The sequence below is a fragment of the Lissotriton vulgaris genome, chromosome 5 (assembly GCF_964263255.1).
Source record: "Lissotriton vulgaris chromosome 5, aLisVul1.2, whole genome shotgun sequence".
NCBI lineage: Eukaryota > Metazoa > Chordata > Amphibia > Caudata > Salamandridae > Lissotriton > Lissotriton vulgaris.
Window position 1 is genome coordinate 1,234,145,585 of NC_141693.1, and position 26,397 is coordinate 1,234,171,981.

The window sequence follows — 26,397 nt, forward strand, 5'->3', positions numbered from 1 at the left end:
ATATTTGTGCAGAAAATGTTCAAAATAATGAGACGTACGATACAGATTACTGCGGGAGTATAATAAAGTAGCCAGCTGACTTGTTTTGGATCTGTCAGACTTTGAAACAGTGGACCATAAGATCCTCCTTGAGAGACTGGAGTTTTTGCTAGGTGTATGGGGTCAGGTTAAAGCCTGGATGACCTGTTTCTTGAAAGGCCACAACAAAATTATTATAAACAAGGATCTCATCTTTGGGATGCCAGACTTGAGTCTCTTTCCAATGCTATTTAATGTGAATATCTTACTACTTTGGTCTTCAGGGTATTACATTTGGATTTCTAGAGGTCTGTTAAAGACACCCAGATACTGGTGCAATTGGAGAACTACAGACTTTTAGAAGATTTCATGATTGCTTGTGGAAATTCTAACATGGAAGAGCGATGAATAGATAAGAGTAGAATGGCAGTGAATGAAGCCAGTTATTTCGCCTGGTGTGAGTGTACCCACAACAGCCCCAGCTTGTAGTGAGACACTGTGGAGAAGCCCCCTCTCCCTTCCCCAGCAGTGAACAATTGTCTGTTCTACTTTGACCATATTCTGATGCAGCAGAAGAGACAAATAACAGAAGTAGTAAACAAAGCCATTACTATTTTCAGCTTAAAAAAGAAAATAGTCCTTTCTTGAACCAGCAACCAATAGACACTTCTGAGGGGTGCCCTTATGCCCTAAGATTACTACACCAAGATGTATATTGGGTTAACAGTTGAATCACAAGATCAGCAGCCTATAGTCTCTTAAGAAAAGACCACATAAAACCTGTATTGTATTAGCTAAATTGCACTGGCCTCAAGTGAGGAGCAGACTTAAGTTTAAAGAGCTCTGTCTAGTTTAACAGGTTTCAGAAGATACATCCCAAGCAGATCTCTGCGAATATGGAACATGCTTATACTCACCTGAGGGAGAATACTGAGTGGACATAAAAGGTCCATGACCCAGAATGAGGCACAGCACTGTGCATCATGCTTGGCATGCAACATCAGCTTTAATATCTATAACAGCCTTTTTCTAGCTTCCCACTATGAGGCAAACAGTACAACACATTGCGAATGAGAGAGTTAGCATACAGGTGTAGCAGCCCTGTAATGATATCACACACAAGGAGGTCAAAAGCCTTTAAATCTTTGACATATAGTAATCCATGTAAGTACTGCTGCTTTTTCTGTCCATATTTCTATGGCATACAATTTGTGTGAGTGTAAATGAGCAAAGGCACTCTTGCAATCAATAAGACCCAAGGGTGTGGCCATAATAGTAGATGTCAATACCCATTTAGACATCAAATCCGCCACGCAGTGCAATATCTGGCATGCAACATCAACAAAGAACACATTACACACGAGACAATAGAAGTCCGGGAATTCAAATCACATGGATGGTGTCTCGTCTTAGTGGATTCATTAATATGTGAAATGTTGAGATTTTACACTGAAATGGTCAATAGCATCTCAGAGGTGTCGTCCATAATTCTAGTTTCTCAATTTTAGGAAAGATGGCATGTGCCTTTGTTCCATGCAAAATAGTTGCTAAGTTGAGTAATAACCTGGCAACTGCTAATCAATCACAAGGAAAGCAAAGCTTTAAAGATGTGTCTAACACTGTCACACACTCACAATTAACTACATTAACAAATTAATATAGGACCTACAGTTGCCACAGTTAAAAGTCTGTTGCAGTCTACAGAAGTTAAGTTAAAGTTCTGAAGAGGAAATGACCAAGGAAATGAGAAATCAGGTTTGCTTTAAGAAAGATTCTAGGGTATTTACAGCAATATCAGGCTAGGTCTAATTTTACCCATGAGTTTTTTTTAAACAGTTACTATCAGTTTGTCAGCAGCCACTAATACGATCTAATGTTAAGGTAATCAATTTATTGAACTGAGAAGGATCAAAAAGTGAATTGTTCTGGCTGGGATTTCTCCTGTGACATTCAGGTCACACCAGATGTCAACACGGAATGTGTTTAACTAGCCAGGCCACTGTGCCAGCCTGGTTGCAGTCAGTAAAGGGTAGGGTAGGAAAGGGATTCATGCTGTCCAAGACCGTCAGTGCAAGCACTGAAACACAACTGACAGATTATATAGAGGAAATGTTAGCACTATTCATGGAACCAGTACCTATTCTTCTAAACACACAAACGAAAAACAAAAATAAACAAGCACCATTAAAGCCAATAGGTCTCAGTAATCCGAGAGCAATTGGTGTTGTCAATGTATTTTAGCCATATCTAAGGGAGTGGATGTATGAGATGTGGAGATGAAAAATGTGTGGAGTAAATATGTGGTATGGTTTAAGAGTGGAATTTTTTATTTAGGAAGTTTTCTATAGCGCTGGCCAGACCCAGGGGTATCGGAGCGCTTTACAATGGGAACATAACAAATAATCATCAGATACAGGATCGAAGAGTGACATATCAACATAAGCAGGCAAGAATAGAGAGCAACATATTGTAGTGCAGGACCGTTTTTCCTTCAGAGTCCTTTGAAGTCATTGTGCTGGAGCTGAGCTCGAAGTCTGCTAGTTGCCCCAAGCTAGCCAATCCCTAGGGAGCGGCTGAGGAACAAGGTTTTGAGTTGTCATTTGAATTCTACAAAGGAGGGAATGGTTCTGATGTGAGGGGAAATGGAGTTCCAAATTTTGGGAGAGCTTCCAGTGAAAGATCTGTCCGCAGTTTTTTTTGTTTTTTTTTTAGTTTTTGGTGGGATGAGTAGGAGGGAGTTAGAACTAGGTTCCTGGTCTGGCCGGCTTTTAATTTTTTTTTGCCAAGTACTCAGGTTTGCCGGTGAGAAGGGCTTTATGGGTGAGGCAGGCTGTTCTGCAGTTAATCCGCATTTCGACTGGAAGCCACTTAAGTTCCTTGAGTACAGGGGAGATATGCTCGAATTTCTTGATACCGGTGATCATTCTGGCGGCCGCATGCAGTGTAGTTTTGATGGGAGCCAGGTGTGATTTTGAAATTCCTGAGAGGACTTCATTCCCATAGTCCAGTCTTGACAGTACCAGAGATTGGGTGGCCTGTTTGAGGTCATTGGATGCAATGTAGGGTTTTATTTTGTTCAGTAGTATGAGGTTAAGGAAAGCACTTTTGGTCGAGTTCTTCATGTGTCTTGTCATGTTCAGTTTTGAGTCTAGAGTGATGCCTAGAGATGTGACTAGAGTGAGATTCCCGTTGAGGGCATCGATGACCTTTAGCCATTTGGCAATTTGGGGGTTATCTTCCTAATTCGAGATGAGGAGAGTTTCCGTCTTATCAGGATTGAGTTTCAGGTGGTTGCTTGTCAACCAGTGCTGGACATCTTTCAGTACATCATTAAGTCTTTGTATGTCTTTGAGAGAGGTAGTTTCCAGATAGATCTGAGTGTCATCAGCATAGAGATGGAAGTGGATGTTGGCTTTTCTGAGAAGTTTGGAGAGTGGTTCCATGTAGATGTTAAAGAGTTGCGGCGATAGCACCGAGCCCTGTGGGACACCCTTGTTGACTTGTTGGAGGTCAGAAGTGAAGTTTTTTATTTTTATTTTTTGTGTGCGATTGTGCAGAAAGGAGGAGAACCATTTGAGGAATACCTCACCAAGACCAGCTCTTTCTTGGAGAGCCCTTTTGAGGAGTTTGTGATCTACAGTATCAAATACTGCCGAGAGGTCAAGGAGAATGAGTAGGCAGTATTGGCCAGAGTCTAGCGATCCATGGATATCGTCGATGTTAAGAATCGCGGTTTCTGTGCTATAGCCTTTTCTGAAACCTGATTGGTGGGGATCCAGGAGGTTGATGTTATCCAGGTGCTGGGTTGGTTGACGTAGTAAGCATCTTTAGAGTTTTTGAGAGAAGGGGGAGGTTTGACACAGGTCTAAAATTGTTCAGATCAGTCGCGTGTAGGACGGGTTTTTTCAACAGGGGGGTCACTTGACCCATTTTATGGCAGTCTGGGACCACTCCGTTTTTCAGGGAACTATTTATGATTGAGGTCCAGAGTGGGGCTAAGGCGTGCTTCAGTTTTTTGGTCAGTAAGGGACGAATGGGGTCTGGGACATGAGCTGAGGGTTTGGAGGTGGAGATCAACAAGACTATCTCAGTTTCTTGAATGGGTCGGAAGCTAAGCCAGGGATTGGGCGAGAAATTAGGAGAAAGATGAAGTGACCCAGCCGCGAGGCTCTCCATGCGGTGCGTGTTGTTGACGTCCAGTGAGTTCGATTTTCGTGATCTTATAATTGAAGAAGTGGGCGAAGTTATCGCATAGTTCTTTGGACGCCTGTATAGAGGAGGGCACGGGCTTGGAGGTTTGTTTTCTGATGATGCTATATAGTTCCTTGGGTCTGTTCTTGGCACTGTCAAGCTCTGAGTGGAAAAAGCTGGATTTCTTGTTTTTGATGTGATTGTTGTACTTCCTAAGGGCTGATTTGAGTTGATTCCGGAGGATGGATGTAGGGTTATTTCTCCATTTTCTTTCTTTGGCTCTTAGTTCTCTCCTTTCGGAGTGGAGGTCAGGATTGAACCAATATCTGGATGGGTCTGGATGGGATGGTTCTACTCTTTTTGTGCTTTAGAGGAGCTATTTTGTCAAGCATGGACATTAGCTTTGCGTTGTACCATTCAGTGAGGTCATTAGTTGAGAAGTGGTCATTGGTGTCGGGGATAAGTGAGCTTATCTGTTCTTCAAGGACTCTTATGGGAACCTGAGAGAAGTTTCTCAACCATTTGGGGGGGGTCTTGCAAAGGAGATTGAGAGAGAGTTAGTCGGTTGATATGAAATAGGATCATGTGGTGGTCAGACCAGTCAACGGGGAGAATGTGATTGATAGCGATTGTGTTTCTTTGAGCGATGATGGCATCAAAGCGGCTCCTTTATAGTACGTCTCCTCTGTGTAGCACTGGATTAGATTGTTATCGCCGAGGAGACTGTTAAGTTATGTTATGTTATGTTAAGGGGTGCTAGTAAAGCGCACTGTCACCATGGGTTTCCTGGATAGCGATTGGATTATCAGGTTGTTGGTCTCATTCCATTGTAGGTTCAGGTAGCCTAGAATTAGATTGTTGGCATCATTGAGTGCACCGTGAGCTACCATGGCAGATAATTGATCTCCGAAAGCGACGGATTTGCCTGGAGGATGATAGAAAAGGTGGCAAAGTAAAGATCCATTATCTTTGGTCTTAATGTTGGTTGAGAGACATTCAAATTTATTGTAGTCAAATTAATTTATTTCCGTGATGACCATGTTGTCTTTATGGATGATAGCTACCCCTCCCCCTCCCCCTCCCTTTGTTTATGAGGGCGAAAACTGGGGGTACAAGCATGTCTAAGCATGGTGGGGATAACTCATTGAACCAGGTCTCACTGAGGAACGCAATGCAAATGTCATGAGAGAGGATGGCCTCTGCTAGTTCAGTTGCATGCAGAGAAGCCAACCTGCAGTTGATGAGCAAGCAGTTGGTGAAAAACTCTTTGTTGCTGGCGGTGTTTTCTTTGGACGCTCTAGTTAGGCTGGTGAGGCCGGGCGGTCTCAGTGTTTTTTTGCAGGGAGGGTCTTTTCAGAGACCTGTGATCACTTGTATTTTGGAATTAGGGGCGTCAAAGAAGGGTGTGTCGTAGGAGGAGGCTAGAGCGGATGCTTCATTGTCGGACATGGCTGCCTCTGTTCTAGTGGGTCTTGAGATCAAGGGTTTGGTATCGGTATTGGAGCATCTCTGAGCCCTTGTGAGCAGGGCTGCGATTCTTGGGGTATTTTGCAGCCAGGGTTCCATGACCAGTCTTGGGGCTCTTGAAACTGTTGGTGTTGACAGTGAGGGGAACCCCGGGCGGGGATTGGTGCGTGCTTTATCTAGATTGGAGAGGATTTCGGGCAGGCCCCGGGAGATCGAATCTATCTGGTTTTCTAGTGATGTGAGTCGCTGCGCCACTGAGTTGTGGGAGGGGTTGGGGGCATCTTGGGGAGGAGGGGGGGGGGGGGCGTTTACCTTGTGTGGTGTAGGTTGGGTTGGTGGAGTGTTGTCTCTTACTTATTGTGTAGGTCAATTTGCCTCTTTTTGAAATCCTGGTAGGAGGGTGGATTGGGTCAAGGAAAGAATTAGAGGTTCTGAGACCTGTGCGGGAGCTAGTGAGGGTAGGGGGCACTGTTGGCGGGGCTCGTTTGTGAGATTGCGGTGGGTGGGTCCAATAGGGGATTGAAGTTGTGATTTCCTTAGGAGGCTGTGGCGTATGCTTGGTCAGGGTGCTGTGTTGTGTGGCGACTCTGGAGGGGTGGACGATGGGGGCGTGTGGTGGTGTGGTGGTGTGGGTTTAGTTTCCGGTTGGGGTAGATTAGTTGTAGGTGGGGGTAGGGTTGAGGCGGGTGAGGGAGGGCGGATCGGAGTGAGGGGAAGAGGGAGTCAAAAGCTTCGAGGTTCTCATTGTTTGCCTGAATGTGTACAGTACCGTTAGTGTAGATGGTCACGGATGTGGTCCCTCTTCTAGATGAGCGGTTAGGGAGCAGGGAAGTTAATTTGCAGCTGTGAGGTGTGGATGCGGTTTTGGCGATGTAAAGTTGGGCTCTGAGAGTAGAGATCCAGTCTTCTGGTCTCTCCGTGTGGAATATTAGGTCCATCTTGATGAGACCGTTGCAGGCGGAGTGGTAGATATCAGTAAATGGGGTTTCTCTGTGTTGTCGGATTAGTTTCAGTTTGAAGTTTCGTCTCATTTTGGTAGAGAGGTGGGGAGGGAAGTTAATAGTGTATGAGGTAAGGCTGTGGGGTTTTAGATGTGTATGTAGGGGTTGGGTGGGGGGGTTGGTGTGTCAAGAGCCATAGTGAGGGAACTGTAAGCAGGGGGGTCACGTCTCAGAGACACAACAGAGCCCTATGGGAAGAAAGTTACCCCGTCCTGGTTGGGGAAGCAAAAGGGGCTCATACCTCGGTGGGCATCAGTTTCGTTTCCGTTCTTGGGGACTCAGCAGTCAGCGTCAGGAGTCCGCATACTTGCCGTTAATTGAGGCTAGATTCTGATCGCTGGGGTTGCGCTGGTCTAGGAATAGAATTTCTCTGTCAGCTACGTTACCCTAGCTTAGAGAGAGGTGCGTGGGGTGGATTTACCTGGACTGGCACTGTGCGACGTGGAATGGCGTGTAGTGTAATTGTGTGGCATGATGCTGAATTATATTGTATGGGTTGCAATCGTGGTGTTGAGTGAATATACATGAGTTGGATTAAATTATTTGTTGTGGAATTCTGTGGCATGGAATTATGTGCCGCATATTATGTGGCATGGTGAGCAGTTTAAATATATGGATAGGAATTATGAGTTCCTGAGTGTAGTGGACTTATGTGGAGTGAGACTGTCATAGAGTGTGTGAGAGGCTGTCTAAGTATATGGTGCTTACTTATCTAGGTGTAGCACTTTGCACTAATCCAGACAACCCTTATGGTGATTTCAGTGGTCTTAGACAACTGTAGAAACCTCTCTAAATTGTAGCGGTGTAGAGCAGGCTTAATCCAGAAGGAGTGTAAAGCAGCTTGTTTTACCAGTACTTAATCTTATGGTATAGGTTAAGTGAAAAAGAACCACACAGTGTAGTTATAATTTTTTTTATTTATTATAAACACTCACTAACGCAATACAATATCTCCTACCCGGAGATATATGCACAATACTTTGGAAATAGAATTTGTAAATAGCACAGAATACAAATTGGTCTTCAGGGGAAGACCAAACCATATACTAAAATTGTGGAATGCGAACCACAACGTAAGTTGATGATGGACCCAGAAGATGTAGAAGAGCCGGGGACCCAAGGAACCACCAAAGGTGAGTGTCTAGGAACCCCATGGAGGTTGTGTGCAGAGTGGGAACACGAATGCGTGCTCGATGTTAGTCAATAGGTAAGTCCCTGTTGCAGTTTTGAAGAAAAAGGACCCTTACCAGCGGACCCTGAAGAAACCCCGTGGAAGATGGTAGGGTGGACTCTCACCCCACTCATGGATACCCCAGGAACCAGGATACCTACACCAGGGAAGCTGGGCGCATAGGTGTCAAATGACATCAGAAACTGCCGGACACCACAATGGAGGACTTCAGGAAAGGTGCTGCTGGAGAAGACAAAGGAGTACGGTGGATCCCAAAGGTGGATTCAAGGTTAGAAGAACCTGCAAGCAGAGGGGACATAGTCTATGCCGCTCAGGAGTGAACAGGAGACACGGAAGACGAATGCCCACCGATGTCAGAGATGCAAGAGATTGGACGGTGCCCTTGAAGTTGTAGTTGTACGGACCAGGCGACGCAGAGGAGAACCAGGAGCTGTGCAAGAGCTGTCCCATGTCAGATGTTGAGAGCCAAGGGGTCGGTGTCCGGCAGACTCACCAACCAGCCTTGGCAACGGCAAACAATGAAGTCGAAGAAAAAGGTGCAGTGTCGGAACCAGCAAGGTCCAAGTGACTCACCACAATTAGGTAAGTTAGAGCAGGCCCGAGCAAGCAGGATAGCCCACTGGAGTCAAAGAAAACCCTCAAGAGGACCCACAGGCCAGAGGCACAGGAGTCGCAAGTGGACCTCTAGCAGCTCACCAAAAGGATGAAGGCCCATGGTGCCAAGGCGAAGATCTTGGCTGCAGGAGATGCTTGCTGTTGTAGCTTCTTGGAGCCCGAAGATCTCTGGAGGAGAGAGTCAACATGCCCTGGCAACAGCAAGTCAATGCGGTGAAAAGGAGTTCTGTTCCAACAGTTCCAACGAGGGATACTGGCCTCAAACTCCGTGAGAAGACAGTGCAGGCACCGAGGGAGCTGCAGAACCACCACATGTGTTAATGAGCCTTTCGGAGTCCATGGGAACCCAGGATCAGCAAACCGGTTAGCTGCATTGCGGTGTCTACAAATACAGGGGAGTGACTCCTTCACTCCAAGGAAGATTTTTTCAGGTGTCTTGGATGTCCACAGGTCCTGTGAAGAACCTGTATGGAGCACAGGCGTTGCAGCAGACTTGCAGGACGATGTGACCAGGAGCAGCAGGAGTCTTTCCAAGTCCAGTGAGGTCCAGAGTGCCCAGGCGGTTGTAGTCGAAGTAGTATGTGATCTGAATCTTGTCCAACGACAAATCTAGGGCCCTACCAACAGATAAGTACTCTAAGGAAAGGGTTGGACCGATTCAGGGGTCCCTCCCAGAGGAGGGGCTTGACAGTCGGGGTGATGCTCTCATGTCCTTTGTCCAGTTTCGCACCAGCGGCTTCCTGATCGATTTGAACTGGAGTATGCAAGGAGGGCACCAAATGTGCCCTTCAAGTAGACTGAGCGGCGCTGGCAAGCGCCATTACCTTGTCCCAATACACTAAGTCCTGTTAGGGAGGTGGTCACACCTCCCTGTGACATCACACCTATTGCCCTGCCTTCCTCTGCTCGAGCCTGGCTCAGCAGCAGGAGGGCAGACTAGTGTCTTTGGTCGGCAGCAGCCATAGTTTGCTGTCCGGGTCTAGAAGACTGGTACCGGGAGCAATGAGGGCCTCCAGGAGAAGCTTTAGTGACAGGACATGGTTCGCTACAGCCAGTTTAGAGATGCTCATCGCTTATTGACGCAGGCCACTCTATATGTCTCAATGGCTGATGCACTTGCAACCTGGGAGAATGAACTCCGCGGATTGTAGGGTTGCCCTGCTCATGCAGGGGGCCCCCTCACATTTAAGACCGAGGACCCTGCCTTCAAGGTTGAAAGGCCTGCCTAAGGGGTAATTTATAGGTTTTAAGTGCAGTGACCTCTGATATAAGGAAACTTATATCTGGCGTAAGTGGTGCTAGCACCAGCTTACACAGTCTGCAATGGCAAGCCTGTTGTCACAATTTGAGTGGTCTCTCATGGGTGGCATAATACATGTTCAGCCCATGGGAGACCCCTGGTGTACCTATGCCCTGGGTACCTTAGTATCCTGTACGAGGGACTTATAAGGTTATACCAGTAGCCAATCTGGAGTGTACCCAAGTACTCACCATGGCCAATTTAGGGGTGAATCGCAGAGACTGGAGTCCTGATTAGCAGGATCCCAGTCAGTCTAGTCAGATGAAAGCAGATCCTACTTTCCAACAGAGTGTAATTATGTAGAGTGGTAGTGTGTGTTGTGGAGTGGGATGCAGTAGAGTGGAATTATGTGGCGTGTTTAAAAATGTGGAATTTTATGGTGTGGATTGGATGCATCATGTGGTCTGTAGTGGGACTATGTGTTGAGGAGTGAAATGATATAGTTTTGAGTGGAATTATTGGTTTGGTGTGAAATTATATGGTGTGGAATATAATTGTGGGGATTTGAGTTCTGTGGTGTGGAATTGAGTGAAAAGATGTTGAACAGAATTATGTAGCATGGTGTCGAGTGAATTTATGTGGCGTGTTGCTATGGGGTGTAGAGCAGATTTATGTGGTATGGAGTTGAATTATGTGGTGTTGATTGGTATGAGGAGTGTAATTACATGGCGTGTAATTGTGTGGAGTTGAATTGTGTGCTGTGGAATTCTGTGGCATTGTGTGGAATTATGTGGAGTGAAATTTTGTGGATTGTGGATATGTGTTTTGGAGCCGATTTATATAGCGATTACTACTTTGGGCGTCAAAGCTTGGGACCCATAAAGGATTAGAGTTGAATTAGTATAGGGAAATATGAAAGTAATTAAAGTGTTGGATAGGTTAGTCAGTTATTTGGATTCGGAAGGATAGAAGAGGAAAAAAGGTATGTATTTATATAGCGCTTGTTACCCCTGATGAGGTGTTAAAGCGCCTTTTTCTCTTTTTTGGGCAGCACGCTACTCCGAAAACCCATAAAGGATTAGTGGTGAATTAGTATGGTGAAATATGAAAGTAATTTGAGTGGTGGATATTACTTATTTGGAGTGAGAAGGATAGCGGAGGGATAGAAGGGGGAGAAGGGTTTGTTACCTCTGAAGGGGTGTTGAAGCGATTTTCTGGCGAGCTGCAGGCTACTCCGGAACCCATAAAGGATTAGTGTTGAAAATTAGTATAGCGAAATATGAAGTAATTTGAGTGGTGGATATGTTATTCAGTTATTTTGATAGAGAAGGGTAGAGGACAATTTTTAACACTTCTTTTTTCTGCACTTTCACTTCACAACCTGCTCCACTGTAATCCCAGTGTCGTAGCACACCCTGGTGACGCTAGGCCACCAGGGGGGACCCCGATGATGAAGCATGTCACCACTAGGTTGGTGAGTGAGGGGTTTTTAACAAAAGGATACATTCCCTCCTTTTGCCAATTGACCACCTCATTAGGATTCTCCTTTGACCTTCTAATGATGGTACTCCTCTCTTTGTTTGTTTAATTCATATTTCTTTTAGTCCATGTCCTTACAAGTGTGAGACTAGCATCTATGAAAGTACACCAGCCTGCAAATACGTAAGTGACTATTGACTTCAGCATTAGATTTTAGTCATATATACCTGGCTTCATTCCAGTATATTTTTTTTTGCCTGGAGTTCTTATTTATAATTTTCTTCTGTTCTTCTATAACATGACATGTGGATAGACTATGACCAGTAAATTGTTCTAAATACTGTTTTACTGGCACTGTTGGGACACAGTGTGAAGATTCTGAATGTGTCTATGGCTTGTCTTTGGCAGTACACAATATAAATATTTTCTCCAATACCGCTTGTACAAATAAATGCCACCCACTGGGGTCAATGGATATAGCCTGTCTGAATGTGAATGTCATCATCGGTGTCTGAACTACTACAGTAGAGTATGGAGATTGATTTAAAGTCCTTTGTCCCTGGCATTTATTTTTCCCTTCTACTAAAAGTGTTTTTACCCTATTTGCCTCCTTTCCCCCAGCCCATTTGAACTGCATCAGCTCCGGCAGCATGTTTAATCAGACAAGTGTGGATGAAAGCAATCAATAATAAAACTCACATTTACATTTCAGATATGCACACGGCAAAAGGATGGAAGAACCCCTACCTAAAATCTATCTGGTATTTCTAGTATGCAATGTGCTTGGAAATCAAAAGGACGGTTATTGAGAAGTACAGTGAACTGTGAAAGTGTTATTTCTTTCCCAATTTAATTCCTAGGGTGGACAAGCCACAAGAATGTATGGCAACTGTAACTGAGCAGCCAAAGCGATTGAGTGAAGAAGAAGAGCACTCAAAGAGAGATCGCAGGACAGAGCTGGGTCTCGCTCCCGCTCTGACGAAAAACTTACTTTGAAAAGGTCCTGGAGACTTTCTCGGAATGACAATAGACTGTGTGAAAGAGCCAGGAGAAGCTCAGGCACAGCACTGCTCCTAGGAAGAACATTCCAAACACCACCTTCTCCTGCAGAGGGGCCATGAAGTACATATTTGGCCTCAGCATTGTCAAAACGCCCAGGAAGAGGAATAACACAAAACCTGTCAATTAAAGAAATGAAACTGACAATAAGACATACACTGGACAAGATCAAGAATACAAACATCATTAGAGGACAACTGCCAGGGTTGAAGTGATATTTTGGAATGGGATTCTATCTGTTGCAACACACCTCTTTCAAATCAGATTAAATCAACCGGATGGCATTGACATAATTGATACCTGTACATTCTACCCGGCTGTACAGTTTCAGGTGCTTACAAATTCCTGTTATTAAATATGTTCAGCCTTTTTTCAATATTCAGCACGACTTAAATCTAATTGTGAGATGTTCTTTCAACGCAATCAATCACAAACAGAAATCTTACTCTTCCAACAAATAATGCCACAATTTCATGTTTTTTATTGCTTGTCTGTTCACACTCCCAATCTCTCACAAACTACTCAGCGTTCTTAATGCATGTTGGATCATAGTCTCTCATGCCTTCGTTAATTGAATAGGCGTACCTTATATAAATACATTTACCGATTCCCACTATAAAGCATCAGTCAAACATGGACGAGAACGGGGGACCCTAGTTTAAAATCTTTCCGTTGATCAATTCCGCCATGACCCAAAATAACGAGATTGCCAATGTTTAGCAGTGACTGGGTGTAAACTATTTGCAAGGCACGACTTAGAAAGACAAGTGCTCCTAACAAAACAGGTAGCGCAGGAAAGCAGAAGAGATCAAAGAGTAAGAAATTAGTAGCTTACCTGTAACACCAGTTCTCCAAAACTGGCATTGTTTATAGATTAACATGCTGGAATCATTCCCAGTCAGGGTGGGAATCCCTGGTCCATTAAAATAACATTATACAGTGTAAAACATACAGTTTATAATGTAAAAAGGTCATAGGCCTGAAAGATAGAGTGTTTAGTAGCACATAAACCTATTTTGCAAGACCCCCAACTTCAGCCAATGGGGGGGAAGCTTAAGCTATCCTTCTCCCACTAGAGGCCACCATAGTTCAGATTTCAAAACATAAGTGAGAGAAAAAATATGATGAGCCCCTGACCATGGAGGAGGGAGGGTCACATGAAGATATAAAAGATACCAATGTTAGAAAACTGGAGTTCTAGGTAAGTAACTAATTTCTTTTCAAACTTTGGATCTTTTTATATATTCACATGTTTGAATCAGAATAGCAAACAGTATACATTTTTAAATGCAACAAAGCAGGTAGCAGGCTCACCTTTAATTAAACAGGTTTCTCAGGACTGTTTGTCCCATTGCTGCATCAGCTTGTGCGTACATGTCTAGGCAGTAATGATTCATGAATGTATGCCTGCCCCACAGGTGGCTCCACAGCAGATGTCTTTCAAAGGCACCCCAGTACAGAGTGCTGCAGTTGAAGCCATGCCCCTTGTAGAATGCACCATCACCCTTCCCTGGAGAGGATGCGTGGCTTTGGCATGACAGAAAGCAATAAAAGCTGAAAGCCAATGAGCTATCCTCTATTGGACGGACAGGGCTTCACCTTTTGGTGGTTGACTAAATGATACAAATAGCAGGTCTGATGAGCGTCTGTCCTTTATTTTGTCTATAACGAACTTGAGACTGCGCAAGTCTAGACAATGTAATGATCTTTCTATTGTTGAAGATGGATTGGGAAAGAAGGATCTAAGAATGACAGTCTTATTTAGATGGAAGTCAGTAGGCACCTTAGGAATAAATTCAGGATTGGTTCGGAGTATCACTTTGTAAACCGGAGAAAAGGTTCTCTGATGGTGAATGTCTAAATCTCTCCCAATCTCCTAGCAGATATCAGAGCCATGAGATGTGTTGTTTTCCATGATACAAATTTTAAGTCTGCTCTATCTACAGGCTCAAATCTAGCTAACAGCTGACTGAGGACTGTATTAAGCTCACATGGTACTGGAAGATGTATAAGAGATAGAAATTATCTGAAGAGCCATTTCATAAACTGTTTAATGATCCTTTGAGTAGACGTCGATGTATCCGTCCTCTTAAAGCTCAAGATTGCAGTCAGATGGACCCGGACTAAAGAATGTTTGAGAACACTCATGGCCAGACTTAACAAATAGGGAAGGATCTGAGAATGCTTTATTTGAAGAGGATGACCACCATTATTCCTGTACCTGACACAGAAATGCTTCCTTCAGCATAGTATGTCTTGTTAGTCGCTGGAGCTCAAGTGTGCGACAGAATTGGTTTACACTCCTGAGACAGATCCAAATGGCCAAGTTCTAGGTGGTCAGGTACCATGCTTCAAGTTCAGAGGCTTAGGATCATGGTGCAGAATCGCTCTGTGATGTCTGGACACAATCCTGGGATGCATCTTCAAAGGAATGACTGGATGTGCTGCCACTGCAGTAGCTTTCTGTAACAGTAATGGCAAGGCCACGCCGGCCAATGAGGATCCGAATGAAATGAACTGTCTTCGCCTTCTACAACGCCCAGGGGATCATGGGAAAAGGAAGAAAGACGTAGGAAAATATCTTGGACAAACTCTTCGAAAGAGCACTGCCCATCATCCCTGGATGCCAAAATCTGCTTGCGAAGCGTGGGCATTTCCTGAAGTTCGATGTGGCAAACAGATCAAATGTGTGGTTACCCCACTGATTAAAAATCGAATTCACCTGTTTCTGCTCTAGTTCCCATTTGTGATAATCTGACAATTGCCAGCGGAGTGCATCTGCTTCACGGTTCTGGCAGCCTGACCGATGTTCCACAGCAATGTCAATCTTGTGAGAAATGGCCCAGTTCCACAGCAGCTGAACTTCTTCAGAAAGGGTTTTTTTAGAGTGTTCCTCCTTGCTTGGCTATTCAGAACATGGCTGTTATGTTGTCCGCTCTCACTAGGATTGCTTGATCTGCCAATCTGGTGAGGAACGCTTGTAAACTTTGTCTTGTGGCAAAAAGTTCTGATACTAGAGGTAGAGCCTCTTTTCTGCATCTGACCAGAGGCCTCTGGTTGAAAGCTCTTGCAGGTAAGCTTCCCAACCGTCCATGGACATATCCGTGGTGAGTAATAACTCATCTTCTATTAGCAGCACACAAAGACCTGCATTTAGGTTTGCTGGAATCCTCCACCATATTACAGCCTGTGTCGGGTGCCTTATGGCACGGGCCATATCTTCCCATTGCAAATCCAGCTCTTGCTGAACAGATCTCCTACGAAGCCTGCAGAATGGAATGAGGCCTATACATGGTGACATCAGGGACTTGGATTGCTTCACCGTAATTTGTTGTTTTCCATCAATAATCTTTGACATTATCTTTAACTTTCTCACTCTTTCTGCCGATGGAAAGGCTTTTCCCAACTAAGTGTCGAGCATTGCTCACAAAAATTGGACTTTTGTTTGAGGTTTCAACAAGGACTTCTCCTTGTTCAAAGTGAGACCTAATCTACAGAAGATATTGATGCAAGCATTCAATTAGCTTTTGCTCTTTTCCTGGATGCCGCTTTGACTAAAAAGTCATCAGAGTAAGGGAACACCTTCTCTATTGAGAAAAGCAGCAACCGGAGCAAGACATTAAGTGAATATTCTTGCTGCTGATTTGAGTACAAAAGGTAGCGTCTTGAATTAGGTAGTGCTGACCAGCTACTGAGAATCAAAGGTACTTTCTCGGTTGTTCAATGAATGGTCATGTGGAAGTATGCATCCCGAAGTTCCAGGGAGGTAAAAAAAAAAAAACCTTTCTGCATCATCCGGAAGACGTCTTGCAAAGTAAACATCCAAAGTGAATGCTTCTTTAGAAACTTGTTCAGCTCTTTCAGATACAGCATTGGTCTCCATTAACCTGTGTTAGATCTGACATCCTTCAGGTGGTTTACCCCCAGACTTTTTGCCTGCTTACTTTCACTGTTTGCAGTAACTTTTTGTTGGCCCTAGGACGGGGAGCACTTTACCACTGCTAAAGTGCATGTACTTCTCCTCTAAACATATGGCATATTTAGTTTACTTATATATCCCATGTAAAGTGTTATACCATATACCCAGGGCATGTAATCTAAATGCCACTAGTGGACCTGCAGCCCTGGTTGTGGCACCCACAGAAGTAGCCTCTCCAATCTGTCTCAGGCCTGTGTGCAGGTACTGGCACTTGAATATGGCATTTGAAAACACTTTCCAGGCCTTAAACTCCCCTACACATACGTCATCCCAAAGGTAGGCCATACGTAACAGTAAGGGCAGGGTGCTGTGTAACTAAAATTTAGGACATGTACTTCTAAGTTTTACATGTCCTGGTAGTGACAAACAGCTACATTTGTTTTTCACTACTGTGATGCCTCTCATAGCCTAGCATTGGGAATTTCTTAATACACTTTTAAGCTGCTAATCCTTATTAGAAAAGGAGTAGTTGCATCATGTTTTGCATTTTTGAAATGGTAATGATAAATCCTCTTTAGTGGAAAAGTTGGATTTGACATTACTGTTTTAGAAATGCCACTTTTTAAAAGTGGACCTTTCTCTGCTCTTACTGCTGTGTGTGCCTTGCAACCTGTCTCTAATACACATCTGAGGTGGGTGACTGCTGCACTTTGTACATTCCCTTTAGTTAGCCTGGGACACAGGAATGGTGAATGCGACCGAGAACATTCTGATAGCTATTCCTGGGCAGCAAGAGTGAGGGGGGAGCCGCCACTTACACCTGAACAGGTAGTGTCCTGTGTCCCTGGGATGATAGGGGACCTGTGCACTTCAAGAGCCTGCTTTGAAGTCACCTGTACTTCAAAGATGCATTTGGGTGTACATACTTGGGCTCTGACCCTACAAAGATAGTACACTACTGGACCTGTGACACACTCTGCCAGGAGTATAGCCTGCTGTGCCACAAGGATTGCCACTTTGCCTAACTGCTCCTCTGATGGAACTGCTTTCTGCTTTGCAGTGCTACCCTGCCTGCTGATCTCTGCCTTGTTGAGGACAAGGACTTGACCCATCTCACTTGAACCCAGAGTGACTCCAAGGGATTGCTGGCTTGCCGCCTCCTGTTCTGAAGTATCAAGGCCATCAAAGACTTCCTTCAACTCTTCAGAAGCACTGGGATTCTGTCATCTGTGAATACTGTCCTGCCAAGTGGTGCCAATCCAGTCCTGGCCCCTTGAAATGTGATTTTTACTGTCCAGAACCATCAACGTAAAAGCAGTGACGACTCCGTGCTGATCAGAACCGAAACATTGCCCTTCAACACTGAGACTACATCGTCTTCACTCCAACGAGTGAAGACGTAAGACGTTCGTAGCGAGCATGGAGGCCGCATGACTTTATCCAGATTATATTTATCTATTCATGTTGCAATTGAAAGACAGCAACTGAACTTTTTGTAGGTCGTAACTTAAAAAACGATTACCAGCAAAAATGACGTCGACTGTTTTATGTTTAATACTTTGATGTATTAGGTCGTGTTCAATTAAATGAAATTGTCATTTTTAACTTCATGTTTTAATTGTGTAAACATCTTATGTGCATAAACGTGCTCATAATAATGAATGAAAATTGAATTACTTGGTTTTACATGCTGTCACTACTTTGAATATTGCATTTGTATATGTTAATTCCATTGCAACTGATGTCAAAAGAATTGTTACTCAAGTATTAGGATTGGGGGTGCCCACAACACAATACAACATAACACATGATCCACAGTAAGTTAAAGGTAGGGACTTTTTGTGTTTCAGGCCTATGGCAATTTTACATTATATACCATATGCTGTATATTTTACACCGAGTACTGCCTATTTAATGTACCCGGGATTTCCAACCTGAAACTGAGGAATAATTCAAGCTTGTAAATATATAAAAGATCCAATGTTGGAGAAACACATGTGAGCGGACAGAGGAAGCAGGTATATTTTGCAGATACATACAGAGCTTGGTTCTGGAAACTAATCTGAATATGGCCCAGGCGAAGAATCTTGTTATTGTTGTGGAGGACGTAATATGGGCCCTATAGAACAGGACACCATGTGGTGAAGGAAAGAGATTTCCAGGCAAAGGTTAGATGCATCTGTGAGAGTATAAAACATCAGGGCTCATGAAAAGCATTCCTGAAGTCCACTGATCAAGTTAAGTAGACAACAACAAAGACTTTATAACGGTTATGTTGCACAGAGTTAGACATTTAGTACATTCCTCAGTGCAAAATGGAACAGCAGTTTAGCTAGAAGGTATTCACTTAGTGCATTAGCCAAACCGTGAAAGTGGTAAGAACCTGCAATTGACTGCTCACTCTAAGACGACACCCCTAATGTTCATAGCATATTTTAAGAATGTTAGTACTTGGCTGTACAACTCAAATCAGTTAAAGGTAGCATTTAAGTGAACCACCTCAGTAAAGTATTAAATAATTAGGCAATCAATGTTACCACCATTTTGATGAGATTAAAATGAAAAAACTGCATTGTTCTCGGCTCCATCAGTGTTTCCCAAATGCGAGCATAGTGTCTCGACTAGTTAGCCTTTGGGCCATTTTAGAAGAAAAATAAGTATATTAAGCTTGCACACAATTCATTTATTGCATGGTGGTATTATAAATAAGTTAAATCTACCATTCACTGAATATGGACTGAACTAGAACATGTTTAGTACTCAGATGGAACAAAATATATATGGAATTTCGGAACTGGAGACTTTCTCCAATGCCAGAACTCCCAAAAAACACAAACCGCAAATAAATCTCAAGCATTCTTGAAACATTTACTTGGAAGACCTCTAGCATTATCTGATCATGAGCAGCCGGGCTGTAGCCATCACTGTTTTAATCATTTGTGACTAGCAAGTCTGAGGTAGGGGCTGGAAGGGTGTGACCATAGTCACCAACGACTAACATGGGCAAAGTATGTAACAACCTAACTAGTACCTATGAAGCCGAGGCACCTAGACCTCATGTAAAAGAGAAAGGTACATACACATGATCAACAAGATACAAGCTTCAACAAAGCTGGCAAGTAGCAGTGTTTGCCTGTGAAAGGTAATACAAGATTAATTAAAAGCACAGCAACGTTTTCTAACAGAACACATGTCAATGTAACAGTGACAGCTGTGAGAAAGAACAAAGATATTGATAAACAAGTGGTCAGTGAATCAACATATATCATGAACATATCCATCACCTAATAAGTGCGTCCAGATGTTGCCGGTTTCTGTGTGTATTCTAAAGATGCTCCTGAAGCAGGCTCTGAAGGATGGCATTGGTGGGCGGTGACCATGAAGTAGGTAATCATTGTCCTTAAGCCAGTCAGGTAGCACATCATAGGGTATCACTCTCCAACGACCTTCCCACATCTAAAACCAAACAAAAGTAATTATCAGTTTTTTGTTGTTGTAAACAGCTAAACTGACCAGGTAAGGAGCAGGCTTATGGTGCAAGAATTCAGCCTGGAGCCCCTCACCCTAATGATCCTATTGAAGCACAGAGAGTGTGGTACATTGTCAAGTTCCTTTCTCATTCAAGTGGAGAAACTGCAGAGGTGGATGACTGGCGACACCTTAAGAGTTTATCTTCTTGCCCTACTCCACAAGTGACTGATTACTTGACTGGATTATCCTAGACCAGATCTCACACAAGAATGAATGCTTGTCTACCCAGAGAACAGACCAACTTTCTTGCTTGTTTCTTGGTAATGTTGAGAGTTGCTGATTTACTTTTGCAAAGGGAAGCCATTTAAGTGTTTAGTCCTGAGGTGGTGGGAGGACAGTGGTTACTGATCAAGAGCAACTTTAATTTGAATAGACAATCACATGAACCTGGACATGCACCAGAACAAACTTAAAACATTTACTTATGCAGGGTTCTTATTTAATGCACGCTTTCTCTTTTGCTGTTCAAGTAATACTGGGAAGGGGCTGAAAATAAATAAGGCAAAAATATTTCTCTTAAAAATGAAAATAAGTCATCTCTAAACACTCTGTCAAACCAAATGAGGCGTTCTATCAGTTCCTAAATTCACTGTGAATGGAAACTTTGTAAGATCAATGTTTGAGAACACATACTAGTTCGAGTCAACTACCCAAATACTCAACTTGGTTTGTTTCCTCCAAGATGCCATGCTGTGCATTAAATGCTTATTGCCCAGCCACAGATCCACAAATGCATCAGTCATACACATTGAAGACTAGAGGTTCTTTAATATCTAATGTGCACCTGGTACAACAAATGACCAGCTCGTAATATACTGTAGGTTTCTACAGAGTCTGCGTAGATCTTGATGTAAAATCATAATCATGTCTTTTTCTGGAAAGTCAGGTTTAATTTTTCTAATAGCTATAGAAAAAGGAATCCTGGTTAGCACCTAATGAACGCGCCTACCTCCACCCCTATCCCTCAGGGAAGATACTGCTGATGTACCTATGTGTTCACTTACAACATAAACAAAACCTATTGAAACCTATTGTTGTGACACACCTTTAGAGCCCCTTTGCACATTTTTTTAAATTGATCTTTTTTATTAGTTTTAACAATAAATTCACATACATGTTCCATATGACCTTCCAAATATTTGCCTAATACATCATCACAGTTACGCAGGAAAGAATAATCAATCACAATATTTTAGTAATCTTTCTCTAGCATAGTGCATTTCCAGTTCCACCGATGGGGAAACACAGATTACCACAATACGTATTCCATTTACCCCATTTCCTATCCCACTTTTTTGGACACCCTTGTGACTTGAAGACTTCCCTCTCTGCAATTATGCACTTATCAAACTCTTTCATCCACATTCAGGGAGAAGGTATTTCTGTCGCTCCAACCCCTTGCAATTTCCCGCTTAACCAGGGTGTAACCTAGTGTGGTCAGTTGTTGTTCAACGTCTGTAAGGTCAGTCGGGGCCCAGATGTTAAGGAGACCTAGTTGCGGTGTAAGAATTATTTCTTTCCCCTGGCACTCTGGATGTGTGTTGTGGCCCCCTCCCAGATTCGCCTCAACTTGGGTCATTCCCACATCGTATGATAGAAGGTAGTAGGTTGTTGGCAGCCCCTAAGACAAAGTTTGTCTAGTCTAGCGTCTATCTTTGCCAAGGTGACCCCTGTCATGTATGATCTATGTAGAATTCGAAGTTGTATCAGTCTGAAGCAGGGGGCGATTGCTTCTTCTTTGGGGAACATTATTGCCGTTAACCAGTCCTCATCGTCAATGGGTCCTAAGTCTCCCCGCCACTGCTATCTAAAGTTGGTGGAATGTGTCCGGTAGATTATTGCAGAGTTTTTATAGGTTAGTGATATGGCTTTTGAATGTAGCTGCCCATCAAGCAGTCGATCCTCCAACGGTGATGACTCCGGTATGTCTGTGAGATCTGGTAGGGCGGTGGTGAGGGCATGCGTAACTTGCAGATATCTGAATATTTCCCTTTAGGCCATGTCATATTTCTCCCTCAACTCCTCAAACCTGAGGATTGAACCGGTTTTAATTAAATCCCCGACAGTGGAATTCCCTATAATATCCCACTTATCAAATCAGGTTGGTGACACAGGAGTCCCAGTCTCTGGGTATACCACAGGGGTGTGGCTTTTGTAATTATATTCAACCACCCCAGGCGGGAGTTTGCTTGATAACAAATTGTTATAGTGTGCGAGGTGGGCCCAAAATATCACCTTCTACTAGCTTTGGAGTATAGTGCCCCAAGTATCCCGATTGTCCAGTTTGATATCTATCCAATAAATAAGCAGGGTCTCCCTTTGTACATTTTTGATTGTGGGCAATATAGATGTCTAAATTGCCTATGGTGAGCAGAACTAACCGTTATGTGAAGCCACAAAATATTTTGCTGTTCCTTGTGACTGGTGGAGGGGAGTGAAAGCACTATTGTGCATTAGGCATGTACTGTGTATAAAACTGATGTATTGAATATGCTTTAAGAAATGGGATGAACATAAATATCTACTGATTGCCTACAGATCTATATTTTGAATTTTTATTGCAATTTCTTTAAACATCCATGAGGTACTGAGGTACCGGGTTTTTATGGACCCGGCGGTGCCAGCGAGAGCACCCAAAGACCTCGAGTCCTTCCTGTTTCAGACCACAGAAACACAGAGTCTTCTAGGTGATGTCAAAGATCGTATTTATTGGCTGCAACCAGTAACAGGTATCCTAGAAGTACAACAGCATGTATGTTCTCAGGCTCGTTTTTACAGAACCAGCCTTCTCTTTTTATACTAAATAATAAGCTTCAGGCAAGAATTCCTCGTTTTACAGTTGGTCATACAAATATTTCTACTACAAAGAAAAAGCAGAGTCATGATGACAAGCCCACATTTCAGTTTGTCCAGTTCATGATAGATTACTCGGCAAGGCCCAGAACTTTCATCAGATATCGATGGACCCCTAATAAAATCGGGCACCTCCTCCTTGTAAAACAGGCCATAAAGAAGAAACAGGGACAGGTGTGTGTGAGATTAAACATAGCTTGTATGCGATGAACGGTTTATGACATGTTGTGCCTTGATACTAATCTCGCTCGGCCACTGGGAAAGGAACTGCCCAAACAGGTTTGGCTTGAGGCAGTGGAGTCAGCTCGCCCAGGTCACAGAGGAGTCTGCAAAGGTGTACGTGTCCTTTCAGATCGAATTCGGCCTTAGTCATTTGGCTATGTAAGGGCAATCACAAAATGGCTGCCGCTAACAAAATGGAACCCGAGGGTTCAAGACGAAAACTACGGTTTCAGGGTGATTTCGTCACTCGATCATGACGCAAATGCTTAGGTATAGTATCCCAATCATTACCGGTCTGCCAATACCAAAATCGTCATGATACGATGATATTTATGACACGAGTGCAGAGCTTTGGTACCACACAATAGCAGGGTCCAGAATTTTCAGTACCACAGACCCTCCTTTTGCCCTTATATAGGCAATAACTCATACTCATGCTAGTCTGAGTCTAGGTCTGTATTCATGAAGTCATTGAGATGTTGCTGTAACATCATGCTATTACTTAGTACGTCTCTTGATACAGGTTTCCTTTAACATGATGTCGCACAGAGGCCACATATTGCAGGAGCACACTGCACACACAGACAGAACAGAAAAATGACGGCTAGGATCATCCCAATGACTATCAGAATCTTCCATCCCCAGGCAGATATCAGTTCCCAGAACCACCCCATCAAGGACCAGTCCCCTTTATCCACGTGAATGGATTCAGAGATCTTATTCAATTTGGAGATGGCCTGGTATACTGTCGGAGCATTATCTGGGATGAAGATACAGCAACTCGATTGGATCACTTTACATACCCCACCTCGGTCTGCAAGTATGACGTCTAGGGCAACCCTGTTCTGAAGAGTCATAAGGCGGTCCGACTGGAGCTCTGCAGTCAAGTTACTAAGGGCACCGGCAGTTTCCATCACGGTGGATTCAACTACCCTCGTCAATTGGCGAATGTTCCTGTTGTTCACCATAGGCCCCCAAAACGGCAGAAAACCTTTTGCGAAATCCCCAAATTCCTGTTCCGCAGTGTCGTCTTCACTCACAACACCCCTAACTGTCCTTGTCCTATGGTAATCTGCAGCGGCCGTGTAGGTGGCAACAGGAACGAGATAAAGCATGTGCCCGAAAAGTTAGGGGGCAGCCATGTATATGCTCTATCATGGCAGATGAAGTAGGTACCCTGAGCTGCTAGGAATGAAGGGGAGGTCTGAGACGAGAAGACATATGTTTCGGTACAGACGCTCTTCCCTAACTGAGCTCTGGGTTTTTTGCCATTTCCCTGCAGACCTAGGTGACCCTGATGGGGTACTATCCAAATTGGGGAGGATCTCTTTGCTCGCTGGTTCTCACTCAAAGTGACTCCATATTTTGTGATATTCCATTTAACGTAAGCTTGCAACTCATCCCTAGGAATCGTTCTGTACGAGTCAATCGTTCTGCTCATATTTGCAATTCCTACTACTAACGCTTTGTTGCTTGAGTTCCTTCCCATGGAACGTGGGGGGTATGGTTCGATGGCAAATATGAATATTGTTTGGAATGCCCACAAAGAACCGTAGTAGCTAAATGGCAAGACAAAATATGGGATACCTTTATCTGTCGTGTGTGGCATAAGTCCACACACCCAACAATTTGTCGTGTTCATTACAACCTGGTGTTGGTGTAAGAGCTGAACGAATGAGTTATTTATGAATTCTAATCTCCTAGAGGACTCATGTTCGGGCAGGGGGTGAAAAGAGTGCGAGGAAACAGTAGGAGGAGGTATGGGCTGGGCAGTGGGTGCAAATGTCACTTGAAAGGTGTATAAAACATATCCCGTTAAAAATATCATGACACCAAGCAGCATGAAAATACAACATATCAACTATCTCTTCTTCGACATTAATATACACATTTTATCTTTAAAGTTCATTCGTTTGGCAGGTCTCTCCATCTCAGAAAACTCCATCCTCTCTAATTTGCTGCCCGCGGTGGTAGGTTGTTTCTGCTGAAGAGTGGTTCTGTCAGTCCAGGGTAACTCCCTTGAACCAACCAGAACTGTCGACCTAACCGTCTCCAGCTGCACTCCAAAGACTGTGGCAACCTCGACCCTAGCAGCAGAACCGGATGGCGGTTCGAAAAACAAAAATGAGCAAGTTTCTTGGATGGGAGAGCTGCACAATAAAAAGTAAAAAGGAAGATTTATTTATTTGTCCATAGTCATAGTTCTTGGCCTTAAATTGTAACGGTTTCTGTCAGGTGCTGTCTGGTCCTGGAATAAGAGTTCAGGCTCTGTAGTGTTTAATTGAATTGCCGAAGGCACAGCTTCTTGCAAAATGTTGTCGTTTTTCTTTTCAGAAGTTGTCCCTTTTATACGTGCATTGCTAAAAGGTAGGAAACGAGGCACGGTCTCAGCTTCAGAGTCAGCGATTCCCTCCTGGACCCACTGGTCATACGGAAGAGGCAGTGGGACCCTCTTACAATGATTGCCGTGTACCCAATGTTTCTTTCCATCCACTCGAACAGCAGATCTTGTCGAGAGAAGAACTAGATGAGGGCCGGTCCACCGGGGCTGGTCATTCTTTGTTCGCTGGAAATTCTTAACCAGCACCCAGGATCCAGGATCGATAGGATGCCCTGGAGCTTCAGAGGCCTGTGGTAGAGTGTTGTGGACTTGTTGGTGTAAAACACGCAATTCATACAGATAATCAAGCAGTACAGGGTGTTCTATTTCACTAAACCTGGTTGGCCTTGGCACTCCCCATATGTTGGCCGGGCGGCCGAACACAATTTCATGTGGACTAAGTCCCACTCTAGAGTGAACAGTCATTCTTGTTGATAGGAGTGCCAAGAGCAGGGCGTCAGGCCACTTAAGACCCGTGCTCGCTTGAATCTTGGCCAGTTTCAGTTTTAGCGTGCCATTATAGCACTCTACTAATCCAGCTGACTTGGGGTGATTTGCAGCGTGGAACTTCTGTTGTATGCCTAGCCCCTCACACATTTTCTTCATCACTCGACCAACAAATTCACTCCCGTTATCACTCCAAACCATTCTAGGCATTCCGAATCTAGGGAAAACTCTTTGACAAGGGCTTTAGCTGTGGATAAGGCAGTGTTGTCCTTAAGGGGATATGCCTCCACCCACCTGGAAAAGGCACAGACAACAACGAGTACGTATTTTAAATTGTTGCACCTTTCCATGTGGATGAAATCTAGCTGCAAAACCTCGAACGGATACGTTGGAGGCGCAAAATGACCAGCTGGAGTTGGGGTTCCCCTACCAGGGTTGTATTTCAGGCATACCATACAGTTATTGACCACATTCTCTGCACATTTAGGGATTCCACTATTTTTCCATACTGGAGCCAACAACTTACAGATCCCTTTCACGCTGATGTGAGCCATTCCATGAGCCATTGTCACCACGGCAAGCACATACGCATCGGGTAACAACCATCTCTGATGCTCTGACAATTCAATCAAACAACCATTCGCATCCAGTTTACCCTTACTTTCCCTCCATTCATTCAACTCTTTCTCCGTGGCTTCAGCTTGAATGGACTTCACGCTCTCAATCGTATCTTCACACATAGCAACGTCACCAATCCATCTCGCAGGTCCTGCAACATACATC

General features: G+C 43.9%; 1 protein-coding gene across 1 annotated transcript in view; it reads right to left on the reverse strand.

Moving 5' to 3' along the window:
• Positions 1-26,397, reverse strand: part of ADIPOR1 (adiponectin receptor 1) — a 367,296-nt gene that overhangs the window by 67,203 nt on the left and 273,696 nt on the right. Inside the window, exons 4-5 of the mRNA XM_086923078.1 lie at positions 19,466-19,637; positions 12,195-12,381 (exon numbers count right to left, since the gene is read on the reverse strand). Coding sequence (XP_086779204.1) covers positions 12,195-12,381; positions 19,466-19,637 — 359 coding nt within the window. The remainder of the gene's footprint in view (positions 1-12,194; positions 12,382-19,465; positions 19,638-26,397) is intronic.